Here is a 21,796-nt window from a genome sequence, read left to right on the forward strand (position 1 = left end):
ATCAGCGTCAAAAATTATAAAACTGACACAAAAATGGGCATCAAAGTGGGCACCAAAGGGCATTAATGAAAGGGTTAAATGACTTTGGGCCACTGATATCACACTAAGAATACACAGATAGTGAAGCCCCGCATCAAACCCAGGTCCCTCCAGTCTAGCCCAAATGGGTTATTGGCACCAGAACTGGCATCAAAGTGGGCACACAGTCAATTTTCACAGATTTGAATAAGTAACTGATGTTTTTAAGGGGTTAAATGACTTTGGGCCACTCATGTCACAACAAAAATACACAGATAGTGATCCCTTGCATCAAACCCAGGTCCCTCCAGCCTGGCCCAAATGGGTTATTGGCATCAGAATTGGCATCAAAGTGGGCAAACAGCCAATTTTCACAGGTTTGAATAAGTGATGTTTTTAAGGGGTTAAATGACTTTGAGCCACTCATGTCACACTATGAATACACAGATCGTGATCCCCTGCATCAAACCTGTGCGGTAATGTGGGGTACAGTGTAATATATGAGACAATTTGGGGATCAGAAGGTAATGCGCCCACTAATGTGAAGGTAATAAGGTAGTAGTGGGATATGCGGAGCCCTACTGGGAATGTGAGGACATAATAGACAGTGATGACGGAGATGTCAGGTATTGGGGTGGCGCATTGTAGAGAATGCAAGGGTCGCACACTTAGGTGTGAGGTAATGTGGTGGATATAACATGGAGGTAATGTTGGGGGGTGTAAATATATTGGAGGTAATATTGGGGTACACACAGGTGTGAGGTAAACTTGGGATGCACCCATGTGTCACACACTGTAGGTATGAGTTAATATTGGGGTGTACACATACTTGAGGTAAATGGGGTGTGCATATGTTAGGTGATATTTGGTGTACACGTTTGAGGTGATATTGGGGTGCCCACACGAGATAATATTGCAGTACGCAGACATATAAGGTAATATTGGGGTGTAAGGTGATATTGAGGTTTACATGCATGAGTTTTAATGTTGCGGTCCATACACACAAGGTGAGGTTGGTGTGACACATAAGCAGTAATGTCAGGGTGCACACAAACCCTCAGTAATGTAGGGGTTCACACAGGTAAGCAGTCATGTTAGGATGCATACAGGTAAACAGTAATGTCTGGGTGCATACATATGAGGCGGTGTTGGGGAGTGCACCCCGATAAGCACTCAGTAATGTCAGGGTGCACACACATATCTGGTAATTTTGGGGTGTACTAGTAATGTTGGGATGAACACAAGCAGTCAGTAATGTCGGGGTGCACGCATGAGGCGGTGTTGTGGGGGCACCCCAACAAGCAGTCAGTAATGTCGGGGTGCACACATATGAGGCGGTGTTGTGGGGGCACCCCAACAAGCAGTCAGTAATGTCGGGGTGCACGCATGAGGCGGTGTTGTGGGGGCACCCCAACAAGCAGTCAGTAATGTCGGGGTGCACGCATGAGGCGGTGTTGTGGGGGCACCCCAACAAGCAGTCAGTAATGTCGGGGTGCACACATATGAGGCGGTGTTGTGGGGGCACCCCAACAAGCAGTCAGTAATGTCGGGGTGCACACATATGAGGCGGTGTTTGGGGGGCACCCCAACAAGCAGTCAGTAATGTCGGGGTGCACGCATGAGGTGGTGTTGGGGGGGCACCCCAACAAGCAGTCAGTAATGTTAGGGTGCAAACATAGGAGGTGTTGGGGGGCACCCTGACAAGCATTCGGTGATGTCGGGGTGCGCACGGGCCACACGCCGTTGCTGGTGACAACGGTGACCGTCGGCCTGGCCGTTGTTTGCTCCCGGGGACAGTCAGGGGGAGGAAGCGGAGGATCAGCTGAGGAGGCAGGAGGAGGAGCTCGCAGCGGCCCCGCAACTTGTGTCTAAACAGCTCGGTGCTTCCCTAGCTGCCATGTCTGTATGACGAGTCCCGGATCACAGGGCGAGCCCGGGCCGTGAGCTGCCGCCATGAGAAGGGACGGGGGTTGCGGCATGAGGTCGGTGGTCGGCTTCCTGTCCCGGAGGGGCCTACACGGGGACCCGCTGCTGAAGGAGGACTTACAGCGGCGGAGGCTGCAGGCCTGCAGAAACCTGTATAAGAAGGACCTGCTCGGCCACTTCGGTTGTGTCAATGCCATCGAGTTCTCCAACAACGGTGGACACATGCTGGTGTCAGGCAAGTAGCCCCCACATCTGCCGGCCGCACCCCGGGATCTGCGCCTCGGCCCTGTCTGCTGCCTGTGGGGGACTGCCAGTCCCAGCATTCCCTGACAGCTGCGCAGCCACAGGTTGTTTACCTCCGGCCTGTAACATGGTGTCTGACATATGAGGGGTCTCTGGTCACCCCCGAGGCTGAGTACTGGGGCTAGATGTGCTCTGTACTGCAGCCTTACGGGGGTCTCTGCTTTTTGGTTATGTATTGACATTGTCACAGTATGAAACATGAGTTGTGATCTGTGGGGGGTAAAGCGGTGGTCGTAGTGAAGGCCATCTTACGGGGTATCCCACCAGCCACATGTATCGGCTCCCCACCCCTGTGTAAGGCCATCTTACGGGTGTATCCCACCAGCCACATGTATCTGCTGCCCACCCCTGTGTAAGGCCATCTTACGGGGTATCCCACCAGCCACATGTATCTGCTGCCCACCCCTGTGTAAGGCCATCTTACGGGGTATCCCACCAGCCACATGTATCGGCTCCCCACCCCTGTGTAAGGCCATCTTACGGGTGTATCCCACCAGCCACATGTATCTGCTGCCCACCCCTGTGTAAGGCCATCTTACGGGGTATCCCACCAGCCACATGTATCTGCTGCCCACCCCTGTGTAAGGCCATCTTACGGGGTATCCCACCAGCCACATGTATCGGCTCCCCACCCCTGTGTAAGGCCATCTTACGGGGTATCCCACCAGCCACATGTATCTGCTGCCCACCCCTGTGTAAGGCCATCTTACGGGGCATCCCACCAGCCACATGTATCTGCTGCCCACCCCTGTGTAAAGCCATCTTACAGAGTATCCCACCAGCCACATGTATCTGCTCCCCACCCCTGTGTAAGCCAATCTTACGGGGTATCCCACCAGCCACATGTATCGGCTCCCCACCCCTGTGTAAGGCCATCTTACGGGGTATCCCACCAGCCACATGTATCTGCTGCCCACCCCTGTGTAAGGCCATCTTACAGAGTATCCCACCAGCCACATGTATCGGCTCCCCACCCCTGTGTAAGGCCATCTTACGGGGTATCCCACCAGCCACATGTATCGGCTCCCCACCCCTGTGTAAGGCCATCTTACGGGGTATCCTACCAGCGACATGTATCTGCTGCCCACCCCTGTGTAAGGCCATCTTACGGGGTATCCCACCAGCCACATGTATCTGCTGCCCACCCCTGTGTAAGGCCATCTTACGGGGTATCCCACCAGCCACATGTATCTGCTGCCCACCCCTGTGTAAGGCCATCTTACGGGGTATCCCACCAGCCACATGTATCTGCTGCCCACCCCTGTGTAAGGCCATCTTACGGGGTATCCCACCAGCCACATGTATCTGCTGCCCACCCCTGTGTAAGGCCATCTTACGGGGTATCCCACCAGCCACATGTATCGGCTCCCCACCCCTGTGTAAGGCCATCTTACAGAGTATCCCACCAGCCACATGTATCGGCTCCCCACCCCTGTGTAAGGCCATCTTACGGGGTATCCCACCAGCCACATGTATCGGCTCCCCCCCCCCCCTGTGTAAGGCCATCTTACGGAGTATCCCACCAGCCACATGTATCGGCTCCCCACCCCTGTGTAAGACCATCTTATAGAGTATCCCACCAGCCAGATGTATCGGCTCCCCACCCCTGTGTAAGGCCATCTTACGGGGTATCCCACCAGCCACATGTATCGGCTCCCCACCCCTGTGTAAGACCATCTTATAGAGTATCCCACCAGCCACATGTATCGGCTCCCCACCCCTGTGTAAGGCCATCTTACGGAGTATCCCACCAGCCACATGTATCTGCTGCCCACCCCTGTGTAAGGCCATCTTACGGGGTATCCCACCAGCCACATGTATCGGCTCCCCACCCCTGTGTAAGGCCATCTTACGGGGTATCCCACCAGCCACATGTATCGGCTCCCCACCCCTGTGTAAGGCCATCTTACGGAGTATCCCACCAGCCACATGTATCGGCTCCCCACCCCTGTGTAAGGCCATCTTACAGGGTATACCACCAGCCAAATGTATCTGCTGCCCACCCCTGTGTAAGGCCATCTTACAGGGTATACCACCAGCGACATGTCTCGCCTGCCAACCCCTGTGTCTGGTGGCGGAACAGCAGTTGGGTATATGCAGTGCAGGTAATGGCTGGAGAGCCCCCCCTATATCAGCTTCTGTACATGAGCAGATGGGTTATTGCCGGCAGATAATGCGACCCTCAGGAAGGTCCTGTACCTAGCATTGTTTATGGCTGATTTCTGCTCAGATATCAGTTTGGTTTGGGGCTGGTGATGACGATCCAACCTGCGATGTGACGGCTGCCGGCCGGACCTCAGATGTTGTGTGTAAACACCTCTGTTGTGATCACAACGTTACACAAAAACCTCTGATTGTCATTTCTAGACACCATTGGTTTTGTGAAGATTGCACATAAAGCCCACCCGGGATCAGAGAAGGTATCTGACCAGGTATTCACAGATAATTGTCCTGCTGATATCCTACAGAATGCGGTGTAGTTTTCAAACGTCCCTTGCTTGTTCAGTGTCTGCAATATCTGCCAGAGTGAACTATTTGCTAAAGAGGTTGTCCGGCATCATGATATCCATGACCTATTATTAAGGACAATAATATGGGGGACTTGGTGTTTGTAGGCCCCTCGAAACAGGTCAGCAATCGCCAAAAAACTGTTTCAAGACTTTCCAGCGTCACTCTGGCCTTTTTCAGAGTCACTTGATTTCAACTCCAACTAACCTGAACACACCAGGGTTTATGTGTAGTGATGAGCGAGCGTGCTGGGATAAGGTGTTATCTGGGCATGCTCGGGTGCCAACAGAGTGTCTTGGCATGCTCAAAAAATATGTTTGAATCCCCACGGCTGTTTGACAGCTGCAACACATGCAGGGACTGCCTAACAAACAGGCCATCCATGCATGTGTTGTAGCTGTCAAACAGCCGTGGGGACCCGAACATGTTATTCGAGCACACCGAAGACACTCGAGCATGCCCAGATAACACTTTATCCCAGCACCGCTCTCTCATCACTGTCACTGGAACAGCGCCGGCTTGGGAGGTGAGTATAAGGTTTATTATTTTATCTGGGCTCATCATTTACGGTACTTTAGGAATGGGTTGACCTTGTACTGGACGACCCTTTTCACTTACAGCTGCTCGTAGGTGACGCTGACTTTTCCTAAAACTATGTAAGTTAGAAGATATGTGCCCCAATTACTCCAGCGCCTCTAATAATCCAGACTAAAAAAAAAAAAGCAATGTTATGTGTAAATGTGATCCACAAGACATTATAAGCTTTATTCACACTGGTTATAGATTGTGCCAGATATCCATTTATTTTTGACAGGCAGATTTGTAGATGGCTGAAAACACAGGGTTTTATTTACTAGGAAGAATTATTACATAATTGTGTCCCCCACAACATACGAATTGTGGAACTTTATAGAAAAAAAAAAAAATTTCGGCAGAATTCTGGCATCCATGCCCTGTGCCACAAATATTTAACCCCTCCAGGACTGTGTGATTTTTTTTTTTTTACGTTCATTATTTCTTCGTCTTCTTCCAAGAGCCATAACTTTTTTTTTTATTGTGTTTTTCGTTGGCCAAGTTGTAGTTTACATAATTCGTTTTACCAAATTGATGGACTTGAAAACATTCCAAGTGCTGTGAAATGGCAACATTTGCGTTTCCTATTTTTTTTTTTTTTTTTTTTTGCAACATCCAATGTGTTGTAAAAATGACCTCCGGCATGCTTTTCCATGTCAGTATAATTATGATTCCATATATTTTTTTTCTTTAAGTTTGTATATTCTTTTGAGACCTGTAATGTTTTTGGGAGGGGAGACAACGGGGGGGGACTTGTTTTTTGCATGTTAATATCAGTTATAACACTTTGGGGTATAAATGATGTTTTCATAGTTCTTTGTTTACCTTTTTTTAGCGAGGTGTGACTGAAAAACTAGAATTCTAGTGTTTTGATTCATGTTTTTTTTTTTTTTGACATTATACCATATGGGTTAATTGATTTTTATGCAACATACTTTTACAGAAACAGCAATATCAAATACGTTTAATTTTAATTTCTTTATTTTTATTTGGGAAAAAGGTTTTATTCCATTTTTTTGTCTTTAAAATTTTTATTAAACATTTTTTAATTACATTTTTTTTTTTAGTTTCTTTAGGGGATTTGAGCCTGCTATTGTCTGAGTGCGCATTACGATGTACTGCAGTACAAAAGAATTGCAGTTTGTAGTGAAAATTCAGGTCTCATCTGAAGCTTTACCTGCAGCTGAGCGTCACAGGACTACCAAAATGGAAATGATGGGGTCTGGCTGCTATGGTAACCCATCGGTCTCCTAATGAGTGTGTCATGGACCACAAAGGGCCTATAGGAGCCAGAGCTCATGCGCCCTGGCAGTGACATCATTTAAAGGGAATCTGCCCGTTCAGTGCGATGCGGTTATCGCAGGAGAAATACGCCAGTGTGTCTCTGCCCTTAGGACAGAGACAGACTCCCGTATAACTCATGCGAAGATCCCATCGCACTGCACAGAGTGGCCTGGCACTTCTCCTGACCGGAGCATGACAGCTTGATGGATTTCTATGCAGCTGTCAAGCTCAGATCATGAGAGCAGACAGCCAGTACGAAGTTTGCGATGTGATCCTCACAAGAGACGTACGTAGTGCGCTGGCGCCAGACTCTCTCCTGATGCCTGCGCACTGCAGTACTCTGCTCTGCCCTCAACGGGGCAGAGCAGTGCGCTTGCGCCGGAGCTACTACAGGAAGGGAAGAAGAGGACGGCGTCGGACCGGACCGTGACACCCATCGGACCGGACCGCCCCCTCCGGTGAGTATAATCTAACGTCTTTTTCTTATCTTTCAGGTTACATCGGAGGCTTATCTACAGCATTACAGAATGCTGTAGATAAGCTCCTGATGTCTATGCCGGCAGGAGAAGTGCCAGGCCAGTCCGTGCAGTGTGATGTGATCTTCGCATGAGCTATATGGCAGTCTGTCTCTGCCCTTATGCTGAATCTTTTCCCACAAACCTACAGATCGATTTTGTGACGCAGCAGCGATATTGCTAGCGATATCGCTATGTGTGATACTTACCTCCGACCGGCTCCCTCGCTGGCTATCGCTGATCGCGCGAGATCGTCCATGTCCATTTCTCGTCGGGCGCTTCCTGCTGGCGCCGACGAGCGACACGTGGACGCAGGCGGGAGGGCGTCAGGATCGCCTCGTCTGAAAGGTAAGTAACGACCGCTGCTACGTCGCTGTGAGATCTGCCTGTTTGGCAGCTCACTAGCGACCATTTAGGCTGTGTTCACACAGCGGTTTTTTAGCGGTATTGATAGCAGATTTTCCTATAAAACCGCTAAAAATAAGCTTCCCATTCATTTCTATGCATTTTGCACTTTGTGCATACTGATGTGTTTTTTACCGCGAAAAAAACGCTTTGTGGTAAAAAACGCAGCATGCTCATTAATTTCGCGGATTTTTTTGCGTTTCTGGCTATTTCTTTGCGTCTTGAAAACGCGAGGAAAAAAACGAATAAAAACCGTGCATTTTTGTGCAGAAAACGCGCAGAAAAAAACGCGCGGTTTCTGGGAAGGGAGTCAGGTTTTTCAGCAGAAATTTTCTGCTACGTGTGCACTTAGCCTTAGCGATGCACCAGCGATCCTAACTGGGTCATATCGTTGTCAGGATCGCTGGTGCATCGCTAAATGTAAAAGGGGCTTTAGGCTATGTGCACACGCTGCGGATTTACCCGCAGATTTGTATCTGCGGATCCGCAGGTAAAACCGCAGCTAAAATGACTTGCGGTTTATCTGCGGATTGGCCTGCGGTTTTATATATATATCTCACAAACACAGTATATGTTAGGGTATGTGCACACGTTGCGGATTCGGCTGAATCCGCAGGTAAAATGACCTGCAGATTTTGTGCGGATTTCCCCTGCGTTTTTACATTGCGGATTCCTATAATGGAAGAGGTGTAAAAATGCTGCGGATTCCGCACAAAGAATTGACATGTTGCAGATTCAAAACTGCAGAAAATCCGCAACATGTGCACAGCGGATTTGGTTTTATAGGATAACATGGTACTGTACACCGCATGGAAAACTGCTGCGGATCCGCAGGGCCAAATCCGCTGTGGATCCACAGCCAAATCCGCAACGTGTGCATGTACTCTTAGGGTGTGTGCACACGTTGCGGATTCTGCTGCGGATCCACAGCGGATTTGGCCCTGCGGATCCACAGCAGATTCTGCTGCGTTGTACAGTACCATTAAAGTCTATCTAAAACCAAAAACGCCGTGCACATGCTGCGGATTTTTCCGCATGTATTTTCTGCGGATTTAAATCTGCAGCATGTCTTCTTTGTGTGGATCCGCAGCGTTTTTACACCTCTTCCATTATAGGAATCCGCAGGGGAAATCCGCACAAAATCTTCAGAAAATCAGCAGGTTATTTTACCTGCGGATTCAGCCAAATCCGCGCAGAAAAATCTGCAGCAGAATCCGCAACGTGTGCACATACCCTAAAAGTATGCAAAAATTCCACAGTACTGTATTACTGGACTGAGGGACTGGGACCGAGGCGCAGGTATGATTTTGGGGGGGCTCCTGGGGTGGGAGAGAACTGAACATGGCAGACATGATTTTGGGGACTCCGTCCTGGGGAGAACTGAAGCATGATGGCCTGGCTGCTCATGAATGGGGGGCCCCAGGCCTGGGGAGAAGGGAAGCATGGCCTTGGCTGCTCAAGAATGGGGGGGCCCCTGGGGAGAAGCATGGCTGCTCATGAATGGGGGGGTCCCTGGGGGAGATGCTTGGCTGCTCATGAATGGGGCGGCTCATGGGGGGAGAAGAAACATGAATCAGGCGGCCCACATTTATATCACCTGGAGGCTATGCTGGGCTGTATATATCACCTGGAGGCTGTGGTGGGCTGTATATATTAACTGAAGACTGTGCTGGGCTGTATACCATATTTTGTTTGGAGGCTCTGCTGGGCTGTATATATTAACAACTAGAGGCAATGCTGGGCTAGTGGGCTATATATGTTATTTGGAGAATGTGCTGGCCTGTATATTTAATTTGGAGGCTGCAACTGGCAAATAATAAATACAGCCCAGCAGCACCCTACAGATATTTTATCCAGCCCTGCATAGCCTGGTACATTTACAGTGGGAAAATCTGCAACAAAAATTGACATGGTGCAGATTTTCCCGCTCTAAAAAATGCAGCATATCCGCTGTATATTTTAGTGGCACCATGTAACGCGGATCTAGCACAACTGCACTTGCCGCGGCCGGCCGCAAGCCCGATAGAGAATGAATGGGGCTTGCTGGATCGGTGCCACAAGTCGCCCGTTAGGCGGCAGAGGTGCAGAAGTCTGCCAGATCTGCTGCTAGTGTCGAAAAACGCCAGTGTGAAAGCATCCTTAAGGGCAAAAAGAAAAACCGTATCAAGTCAGATGCAGTTTTTGCCTGATCTCATCGGATACAAAAAACTTGCCTATGTGAAGGCACCCTAACTTAAATATTACAATCGAAAAATTTCTTGCACAGGGGCCCACTACAGTCTGTGTCCGCCCCTGGACTGCTGTATATAAATAACAGGAGACATGGGGCTGCGGTATATACATCACAGTCGACATGGTGCTGGGACATATACATCACAGGAGACATGACACTGGAGCATAGATATCACAGATGTAGGGTTGCGGCATGGACATCTCAGGAGAGGTGTTGCTACGGCATGGTCATCTCAGGAGAGGTGTTGCTACGGCATGGACATCTCAGGAGAGGTGTTGCTACGGCATGGACATCTCAGGAGAGGTGGTGCTACGGCATGGACATCTCAGGAGAGGTGGTGCTACGGCATGGACATCTCAGGAGAGGTGGTGCTACGGCATGGACATCTCAGGAGAGGTGGTGCTACGGCATGGACATCTCAGGAGAGGTGGTGCTACGGCATGGACATCTCAGGAGAGGTGGTGCTACGGCATGGACATCTCAGGAGAGGTGGTGCTACGGCATGGACATCTCAGGAGAGGTGGTGCTACGGCATGGACATCTCAGGAGAGGTGGTGCTACGGCATGGACATCTCAGGAGAGGTGGTGCTACGGCATGGACATCTCAGGAGAGGTGGTGCTACGGCATGGACATCTCAGGAGAGGTGGTGCTACGGCATGGACATCTCAGGAGAGGTGGTGCTACGGCATGGACATCTCAGGAGAGGTGGTGCTACGGCATGGACATCTCAGGAGAGGTGGTGCTACGGCATGGACATCTCAGGAGAGGTGGTGCTACGGCATGGACATCTCAGGAGAGGTGGTGCTACGGCATGGACATCTCAGGAGAGGTGGTGCTACGGCATGGACATCTCAGGAGAGGTGGTGCTACGGCATGGACATCTCAGGAGAGATGGGACCTACGGCATGGACATCTCAGGAGAGGTGGTGCTACGGCATGGACATCTCAGGAGAGGTGGGACTACAGGCATGAACATCACAGCGGAGAGGTGGGACTACGGCATGGACGTCACAGCAGACGCTTTGGGGCCACGACATGGACGTCACAGCAGACGCTTTGGGGCCACGGCATGGACGTCACAGCAGACGCTTTGGGGCCACGACATGGACGTCACAGCAGACGCTTTGGGGCCACGGCATGGACGTCACAGCAGACGCTTTGGGGCCACGGCATGGACGTCACAGCAGACGCTTTGGGGCCACGGCATGGACGTCACAGCAGACGCTTTGGGGCCACGGCATGGACGTCACAGCAGACGCTTTGGGGCCACGGCATGGACGTCACAGCAGACGCTTTGGGGCCACGGCATGGACGTCACAGCAGACGCTTTGGGGCCACGGCATGGACGTCACAGCAGACGCTTTGGGGCCACGGCATGGACGTCACAGCAGACGCTTTGGGGCCACGGCATGGACGTCACAGCAGACGCTTTGGGGCCACGGCATGGACGTCACAGCAGACGCTTTGGGGCCACGGCATGGACGTCACAGCAGACGCTTTGGGGCCACGGCATGGACGTCACAGCAGACGCTTTGGGGCCACGGCATGGACGTCACAGCAGACGCTTTGGGACTGGGTAAGTCAAAACTCAAGGGCCAATAGCAATCAAAATGCAGCTGCTGACCTGAGGACTGCTGTCCCTGGGAATCTGCCCATGGGCCAGAGAAAAGTTCATCACGACGAGCCGTAAATGGCCTATGGGCCTCGGGTTCCCCACCTCTGATGCAAAGAATTAAAATGTTTATTCACCAACTCATCCATAAAGGGCATTTTTTACCCCAATAATTTATGTATACGAGCAGGACATTTCTGGGTCAGTGGTCAACACAATCCTGTTCATTTCTGCAGTATACAGCAAATAATAGCAATGCTCATAAAGAACTACAGATTGCAGCAGTTCTCACACGTGATAGCCATTTCACTACTATATAGATCTGAACAGAATTTGTTTATTAACTAATGAACTAGCAATGTCTTTCCCATAAACAGTATACAGATAAGCCACAGACTGTAAGCCCTTTTCTAATGCCTCACCCTCTTATAGGCCTCTGTGCCTTCTTATCTGTCCAGAACCAAGCGACAGCTACAACAGGCATAATCTAAGGCAGGTGTCTCAAACTAGGCCTGGTGAAATTTTAAGTTGACAGGCCACACTGCTTGTAGGATGAAATTATGTTTTCAGTGATACCATTTTTTTTCTGTACGACTTTTTGATCAGTTTTTACGGTAGATTCACACTATCGGAGTTAATTCAGCTGCGTGAAAACCTGAACATCCGCATGATTCCCACACCTCAGCTCACTTGCGTTTTTGTATGTGGCAAAAACACATTAGTTTTTTTGTAAAATATAGATAGATATGGGGTAGATAGATATTCATGAGATTAGTGTCTTGCATGTTTAGTTTACTGTACTTCTATTAACCTAATAAAGGGGAAAAAAACGACGTGGTATCCCCTCTATTTTTAATAACCAGCAAAGGTAAAGCAGACAGCTGCGGCCTTCTATTATTAGGCTTGGAAGGTCCCTGGTTATTGGGCTCTTCCCAGCCTAAAAATAGCAGCCTGCAGACACCCCAGAATTGGCGCATCACATTAGATTAGTAAGAGGCGAAAGTAAGAAAGGGTCGAATTCTAGAAATGTTTTTGAGGTGCAGATAACAAGAGCGAGCCAGTGATCTGATGTGGGGGGGGGTGAATGTACATTTGTGCATTTCTGTACAGCAACCTGTGGATTCTCGTTCAGAGAACAATATGTCATAGGTCGCTTCCAGTCATGTCTTATGAGTGTCATTGTTCGTACTTGTTGGCTGAGAAGGGCCAAATTGCCATTGGCCTTCCTAGCCTAATAATGTAAGCCCGCAGCTGTCTCTTTAACCTGGGCTGGTTATGAATGTGAATGTGGATCATATCACCCCATATCATTGATGAATGTGGACTATAAGATCTTCACTAAAATCCTGGCCACTAGATTAAATTCAGTGATACTAGAAATAATACATCCAGACCAGACCAGTTTCATGCCCGGGAAAAATACATCTATTAATATTAGGAGAGTTAAGTCAGTGGTCCAGTACAGTTCCCTAGTGCCAGATAATGAATGGGCCTTGGCTTTGCTGAATGCGACTAGGGCCTTCGATTCTCTGGAGTGGTCCTTCTTATGTGCGTGTTTACAAAAATATGAATTTGGTTCCAAATTTAGGAAGTGGATATGCGCGATGTACATGAAACCAAAAGCCCGAATAATAATAAATAACTGTAACCGAATCGTTCTCTTTGGCAAGAGGAACACGCCAGTTGTGCCCCCTTTCCCCGACCCTTTTCGCGCTTGCAATCGAAGCGTTGGCGATCCGTATAAGATCCACTCCAGTTATTAACCCCTTTCTGACATCAAATGTACTATCCCATCCACAGTACCTGGGCCCATATGACCGGGGACTGGATAGTACATCTAAGCGATCAGCGGCGCCCCCGTGGGGGATTGCGGCTGGGTGTCAGCTGATTATCACAGCTGACACCTGGCACTGTCAGCACGTTAACCCCTGGCACACTGCGAGTAAACATAAACAAAAAAATTAATTTATAAAAAATCCCTAAATAAATTTAAAAAAAAAATATTCCCTAATAAATTCGTTTTTTGGAAATAAAAAAACAAAACAATAAAAGTACACATATTTAGTATTGCCGCGTCCGTAACGACCCGCCCTATAAAACTGACCCACTAGTTAACCCCTTTAGTGAACCCCTTAAAAAAATAAAGTAAAAAGCAATGCTTTATCATCATACCGCCAAACAAAAAGTGCAATAACGCGCAATAAAAGACGTATATAAATAACCATGGTACCGCTGAAAACGTCATCTTGTCCTGCAAAAAACGAGCCGCCATACAGCGTCATCAGCAAAAAAATTAAAAAGTTATAGTTCGCAGAATAAAGCGATGCAAAAATAATTATTTTTTTATATAAAATTGTTTTTATTGCATAAAAGCGCCAAGACATAAATGAGGTATCGCTGTAATCGTACTGACCCAAAGAATAAAACTGCTTTATCAATTTTACCACACGTGAAACGGTGTAAACGCACCCCCCAAAAGAAATTCATGAAATGCTGGTTTTTGTTCATTCTGCGTCCCAAAAATCAGAATAAAAAGCGATCAAAAAATGTCACGTGCCCGAAAATGGTAACAATAAAAACGTCAACTCGTCCCGCAAAAAATAAGACCTCGCATGACTCGGTGAGTCAAAATATGGAAAAATTATAGCTCTCAAAATGTGGTGATGCAAAAACTATTTTTACAATAAAAAGCGTCTTTTAGTGTGTGACAGCTGCCAAATATAAAAACCCGCTATAAATAGTAAATCAAATCCCCAGTTAGGGAAAAATAATAAAATGTAAAAAATGTATTTATTTCCATTTTCCCATTAGGGCTAGGGCTGAGATTTTGGTTAGGGGTGTGTTGGGGTTAGGGTTAGGGCTAGGGTTAGGACTGAGATTAGGGTTAGGGGTGTGTTGGGGTTAGGGTTGGAGTTAGAATTGGGAGTTTCCACTGTTTGGGCACATCAGGTGCTCTCCAAACGCAACATGGCGTCTTATCTCAATTCCAGCCAATTCTGCGTTGAAAAAGTCAAATGATGCTCCTTCCTTTCCAAGCTCTGCCATGCGCCCAAACAGTGGCTTACCCCCACATATGGGGTATCGGCCTACTCAGGACAAATTGCACAACAACTTTTGGGGTCCAATTTCTCCTGTTACCCTTGGAAAAATAAAAAATTGGGGGCAAATATATCATTTTTGTGGAAAAAAATGATTTTTTTTATTTTTATGGCTCTACATTATAAACTTCTGTGAAGCACTTGGGGGTTCAAAGTGCTCACCACACATATAGATAAGTTCCTTGGGGGGTCTAGTTACCAAAACGGTGTCACTTGTGGGGAGTTTCCACAGATAAGGCACATCAGGGGCTCTCCAAAGGCAACATGACACCCGCAGACCATTCCATCAAAGTCTGCATTCCAAAACGTCACTACTTCCCTTCCGAGCCCCGACGTGTGCCCATACGGTAGTTTTCTCCCACATATGGGATATCAGCGTACTCAGGACAAATTGAACAACAACTTTTGGGGTCTAATTTCTCCTGTTACCCTTGGAAAAATAAAAAGAAATTGGGGACTAAAAGATCATGTTTGTGGAAAAAATTTGTTTTTTTTTGTTTTTTTTTATTTTCACGCCTGGGCGTTATAAACTTCTGTGAAGCCCTTGGGGGGGTTCAAATTGCTCACCACACATCTAGATAAGTTCCTTGGGGGGTCTAGTTACTAAAATGGTGTCATTTGTGGGGGATTTCCACTGTTTAGGCACATCAGGGGCTTTCCAAACGTGGCATAGCGTCCAATCTTGGTTCCAGCAAAAAAAAGTCAAATGGCGCTGCTTCCATTCCGAGCTCTGCCATGCGCCCAAATAGTGGTTTACCCCCACATATGGGGTATCAGCATACTCAGGACAAATTGGACAACAACTTTTGGAGTCTAATTTCTCCTGTTACCCTTGGGAAAATAAAAAATTGGGGATTAAGAGATCATGTTTGTGGAAAAAATGATTTTTTAATTTTACGGCTGTATGTTATAAACTTCTGTAAAGCCCTTGGGGGTTCAAAGTGCTCACTACATATATAGATAAATTCTTAAAGGGTCTAGTTTGCAAAATGGGGTCACTTGTGGGGGGTTTCCACTGTTTAGGCACATCGGGCTCTCCAAACGTGACATGGCGTCCAATCTGAATTCCAGCCAATTGCGTTGAAAAAGTAAAAACAGTGCTCCTTCCCTTCTGAGCTCTGCCATGCGCTGAAACAGTGGTTCCCCCCATATATGGGGGGTATCAGCGTACTCAGGAAAAATTGCACAATAACTTTTGCAGTATAATTTCTCCTGTTACCCTTGGTAAAATAAAAAATTGGACCTGAAATAATTTTTTTGTGAAAAAAAAAAAAAGTTAAATGTTCATTTTTTTTAAACATTAAAAAAATTCCTGTGAAGCACCTGAAGGGTTAATAAACTTCTTGAATGTGGTTTTGAGCACCTTGAAGGGTGCAGTTTTTAGAATGGTGTCACTTTTGGGTATTTTCGATCATATAGACCTCTCAAAGTGACTTCAAATGTGATGTGGCCCGTAAAAATAAAATGGTGTTGTAAACATGAGAAATTTCTGGTTAACTTTCAACCCTTATAACTTCCTAAAGAGAGAAAAAAAAAAAAAAAAAGGTTCCAAAATTGTGCTGATGTAAAGTAAACATGTGGGAAATGTTACTTATTAAGTTTTTTTTGTGTTCCATATCTGATTTAAGGGCATAAAAATTCAAAGTTGGAAAATTGCGACATTTTCGCCAAATTTCTGTTTTTTTCACAAACGCAAGTTATATCAATGAAATTGTACCACTAACATGAAGTACAATATGTCACCAGAAAACAGTGTCACAATCACTGGGGTCCATGGAAGCGTTCCAGAGTTATTACCTCATAAAGGGACAGTGGTCAGAATTGTAAAAATTGGGCCGGTCATGAACGTGCAAACCACCCTTGGGGTTAAAGGTATAGAAATAGCGGGCTGTTTAGATACCATTGGCTTATATGCTGATGATATGGTGATATTTATGGATAAAGCAGAAGAAACACTACCCCATGTGATTGCTACTATAGACAAATTTAGTAATTATTCGGGATTATACATAAATTGGGATAAATTCGCCTTGCTCCAATGGATCACCTTGAAACACTATCCCCATTGCCTGTTGTAACTAACTTTAAGTACCTGGGAATAAATATTTCAAAATATAGTAGACTTGACTTAAAAATGAATATTCTCCCGTTGTTAGATCTTATTAAACTTAAATTTGCAATCTGGAGTAAATTGCCATTATCTGTTTCCAGACATATTAACCTGATTACAATGATCCTACTCCCCAAACTTCGTTACTCCCTCCAACATAGTGCAGTACTGATCCCTACATCTTTTTTCTCAGATAAACATACTACCTAGGCCCATATCCTTAAACACAGGAAGGGCAACACTTAACAAAATGTTCAAACATATTGATCATGTGGCTGCTAGGCCACCCAAGTGATCAAGAAGTGATCAAACAGAAATAAGACAATAATATTTTTATTGAAATACACTGTAATAAAATAAATATTGGTGCCTCAAACCAGACAAAGAGAAAACAGAGTTCAGACCAATTTGAGGACCATAGAAAATTAATATTATACAGGCAAGCAAATTATGGTCATAAAAATATATATACACCCTTATCTCTTAATAAGAGCTTAGACATAAAAAAACAGTTTGCTTAAGTATAATTCAGTACCCTCACTATATTCATTCAAAAGATAGAGCACTCTAGTGAGATCCAGCACTGGAAAATAAACCTAAAAAAAGTGCATATGTATGTAGGAAAAATTCCACTCTAAATAAGAGTATGGCATGAGAAACAACCCACTTCAATCTAATTTAATGCACTTACTACATTTTTTAGGAAAAATAATTTTTTATAATCCAGTGCTGAAAAAATGCTCCCAAATAAGGTGTGTGTGTGTGTGTGTGTATATATATATATATATATATATATATATATATATATATATATATATATATATATGTGCCGCATTCATGCAGATACCATACCGAAATGGCTATTTGTGCAACAATCTGTTAAATCCCATTGGCAATTTGACCTTATAAATTCAATTGAGTCCCGCTCCTAATGAAATCCATATATCTAGACAGAGGGATAATCTATATGTGCTGCACAAATTCAGGCACATGAACCCATAAAAGATACGTATTACCTGAAAGATGTTCCCCGCAAATAGAATGTCAAATGACAGGCCAAACTCCTGGACCCCGACGCATGTTTCACACCGCAAGTGCTTCTTCCTGGGGGCGTGTCAATGGACAGGCAACGTAGGAGTTGTATACCCTGACTCAACCAATCAAGACTCACTGGGAGGGACCAAGATGTGTACACACAGACCGGGGCTGCGCGTGCGGCTCAAAATCACCCTGACAATCAGTGGAAGCGTGTGTGACGTAAGCCCGGCACGATACTACAAAGGTAACCTGAACAGTCAGGCTCAGATCACCACAGCGCATGCGGCTCTGAATCACAAGAACAACAGACTGGGATCGTGCATGCGGCTTAAAATCACTGTGACGTGACGTAAGCCCAGCACAATACTATAAAGGTAACCGAGCTATCAGGCTCCGATCACCACAGCGCATGCTGTTATGATTGAGTCACCGTAGGGGGCAAAAACAGAAATGCTAGCTAAGTCCAGAAAACCAGAGCAGTTGGCAGCTATCGGATTGCAGACCCCTGATCCTATCACAACAACTAACAGTAGCCGTGGGGGGTTCCTACGATGCCCTAGACCCCTCGATCACAGCCGGAGAATTAAATAGGCCTACAGAAAGAAAGGGGAAATCTAAACTGCCCCAGAGCAGACCCCAAAGCAATAGGCAGCCCCCAACATATAATGACGGTGAAGCAAGATGAAAACACTAACACAGACAGAAAGATAGACTGAGCAAAGACGGGGCCCAAACTACCTAGATAGGAAAGGACAGGAAGGCTGCTGTCTGCAATCCGTGAAAACCCCTATGAAAATAAGAGCCAACAGACTGACAGTGAAAAAGGCTCTGAAGACGCTAGGCTTCAAAAAAGCTATGTCAGTACTCAGGAATATTCTGAAGACAGATCAACAGGCAAAAGGAGATTCAGCTCACCCCAGCAGGGAATGGCAGAATCCAGAAAAGCAAGGAAAACAAAAACAAAACATAAATGCAAACAGGCAAAGCAAAAAACTTAGCTTTAGGGAAGCAGGAATCAGACTGGTGTCCTAGAAGTCCAAAGAGAAATCACCCGCAGGGCAGAAGGGCGTCGGCAGCCTTATATCCAGTCCGTGACTCCAGTCAGCCAGTCATCCTCATTAATCTCAAGTGCCTGACAATCAGGCTCACTACCTTCCTCCACCAGAATAGGGAGCTCACCAGACCCCAGTGACGAAGGGGAAAATGAACTCACAACAGCATGCGGCTCTGAATCACCACACCAGACAGGCTTAAATAAGCCGAAAGATATTAAATGAAACGGGCTGCTTCAATTTCAACTGCACACGCGGTTCAATCCAGACTAAGCTGGCAGAAATGTATATAGATAATAGAGAGCCTCACAATATAGTGTAGCGCCTACATGGGCTAAATGAGTCAGGTGCCAAAAATAATGAGATCTTATACATGGGCTCACACGGGGAGGAACTAGTGAGTCCACATATTAAACCACAACAAATAACCACTCAAGGTCAAGAAAGAGAAAAAGTTAATCCAATTAGATAAATACCCATACCCAGTTATTCTGTTAAGGATAATCAATAATAATCCCCTAAATAACAATTAGAACCTTTTGGGACAAAATATACATATACATGAAAACAGACACTAGGGGCCAAAAAGTGCAATGAAGTGCAAGTGAGTGCTAAAGAAATGAAAATAGTAGAAGTGAACAAATGCATAAAATGCAGCACCGAAGAGAGCACTGGGATCCACAACTGAAAGTGAGGACACAAGACAGCCACCCCTGCAGGAAAGAGGCCAGCCATTAGGCCATCACTCAGGGCGTGATCCAGCACTCATACTAATATGAATAATAAATAAAAATCAATATTATTATTAATAAAAAAGTGCAAAGATATGCTAAAGTGTACAGGTGCAGTACAAATACAAAGGTTATCGAAAGTGCAAAATACACGGAAAAGTGCCAAATGTAACACTGGGATACATGTACAAACCCTCAAAACATGAAAAAACTAGATTCATATTTTAATAGTGTAGTCATGTAGACCATAAAAAGGCCCTAAATGTCCCGCAAAATTCCATATATCTAAAAGAATAGTCCATAAAGGACTTAAACTGTTCATAATGAAAAATAATGAAACCCCAAAAAGAGCCAACAAAATAGATCAATTTATATGATCAACATAGTATAATGTTCATTTTAGACAGAATTCTTGATTGTAGAGCATACACGGATGTCTTTTGTCCAGGCATTTTCATTCTTCAACAGTTCTCTCCAAGAAACCGGACAATGACAATACTGTGTGGTACAGATGAGCCAAGATAACAATATATCCTCTTACGAACAAACAAAATAATTAAAAACACATAAAAATGAAACCCAACCAAAACCAAACACAAACACATTAAAATTGTGGACCCACGGAATGAAAAAAGCAAATTATAAGAATGCACTGAAACCAAGGTTTGCTTGCCTGTTTAATATTAATTTTTTATGTTCCTCGAATTGGTCTTAACTCTGTTTTCTCTTTGTCTGGTTTGAGGCAGCAATATTGATTTTATCTTATTACAGTGTATTTCAATAAAAATATTATTGTCTTATTTCTGTTTGAGTGGACACTTCTTGATCACTTGGGTGGCCTAGCAGCCACATGATCAATATGTTTTAATCTTTTTTCTCAGGCCTAAATTCATTAATCTCATCCTTTATATGGGGGAAGACTAGACCTAAACTCAAATTGTCTACCTTACATAGGTCTAAACAGTTGGACGGGGCGGCATTGCCGGATTTCCTCTTATATTACTTGACTGGGCAAGTCAGAGCCCTGAGTAGATGGATGCTGTTGTGAGTTCATTTTCCCCTTCACCATTGAGGTCTGATGAACTCCCTCTTCTGGTGAAGGAAGGTAGTGAGGCTGATTACAAAGCACCTAAGCAGAATGATGATGACTGGGTGACTGGAATTGCTGACTGGATATAAGGCAGCCGACGCCCTTCTGCCTTGCGGGTGATTTCTCTGAGGGATTCTGGGAGACGAGTCTGATTCCTGCTCCTCAAAAGCTAAGTTTTCTGCTCTGCTTTTTGCATTTGTGTTTTGGTTTTGTTTTGCCTTGTTTTTCTGGATTTCTGCCTTCCCCTGCTGGGTGAGCTGAATTCCTTTTTGCTCTGTCTTCAGAAAATACCTGAGTACTGATTTAGTCTTTTTGAAGCCTAGCGTCTTCAGGGCTTTTTTCCCTATCGGTCTGTTGGCTCTTGTTTTGAGAGGGTTTTGGCGGATTACAGACAGCAGCTTTTCTATCCTGTCCTATTTTGTTAGCTTGGGCCCCATAGTTTGCTCAGCCTATCTTTCTATCTGTGTGAGTGTTTTTTCATCTTGCTTCACCGTCATTATATGTTGGGGGCTGCCTATTGCTTTGGGGTCTGCTCTGGGGCAGTTTAGATTTACCTTTCAGTCTTTAGGCTATGTAGTTCTCCGGCTGTGATCGAGGGGTCTAGGGCACCGTAGGAACCCCCCACGGCTACTGCTAGTTGTTGTTGTTAGGTTCAGGGGTCTGCAATCCGATAGCTGCCAACTTCTCTGGTTTTCTGGACTTAGCTGGTATTTCGGTTTTTGCCTCCTACGGTGACTCATTCATAACAGAATCACCCGCCATACCGCAGATCCTAGGGTACTCAATAGCAGGAAAGAATTGTAAAAAAAAAAGTGTGTATATTTTTTCCTCTATATCTCTGAGGCCGTAGGGGGAATTTTTTTTTCTCTCAATGGAGATAAAGCAATTGTCTGATCGTGTGGAGCAGCTCGCTGCGGAAGTGCGGGGAATTTCCGCCTACCTTGCTCATTCACATGCTGCTGAACCAAAGATCCCTACTCCTGATGTGTTTTTTGGGGATCGATCTAAATTTTTGAATTTCAAAAATAATTGTAAATTATTTTTTGCCTTGAAGCCTAACTCGTCAGGGAGCTCCGTGCAGCAGGTTAAAATTGTCATCTCTTTGCTGCGTGGCGATCCCCAGGATTGGGCGTTTTCTTTGAAACCAGATGATCCTATTCTGACTAATGTGAACGCATTTTTTCAAGCCTTGGGGTTGTATGATGAACCTAATGCTATTGATCAGGCTGAAAAGACCCTGTTGGCATTGAGCCAGGGTCGAGATTCTGCAGAATTGTACTGTCAAAAATTCCGAAAGTG

General features: G+C 45.8%; 1 protein-coding gene across 1 annotated transcript in view; it reads left to right on the forward strand.

Annotated features, from left to right (window-relative positions):
- Positions 1–1,812: 1,812 nt before the first annotated feature.
- The window catches only part of DCAF5 (DDB1 and CUL4 associated factor 5), a 79,822-nt gene continuing 59,838 nt past the window's right edge, over positions 1,813–21,796 (forward strand). The window contains exon 1 of the mRNA XM_073552167.1: positions 1,813–2,179. Coding sequence (XP_073408268.1) covers positions 1,972–2,179 — 208 coding nt within the window. The 5' untranslated portion in view covers positions 1,813–1,971. The remainder of the gene's footprint in view (positions 2,180–21,796) is intronic.

Source organism: Dendrobates tinctorius, unplaced genomic scaffold (genome assembly GCF_039654945.1).
Source record: "Dendrobates tinctorius isolate UK_male_01 unplaced genomic scaffold, ASM3965494v1 ptg000186l, whole genome shotgun sequence".
NCBI lineage: Eukaryota > Metazoa > Chordata > Amphibia > Anura > Dendrobatidae > Dendrobates > Dendrobates tinctorius.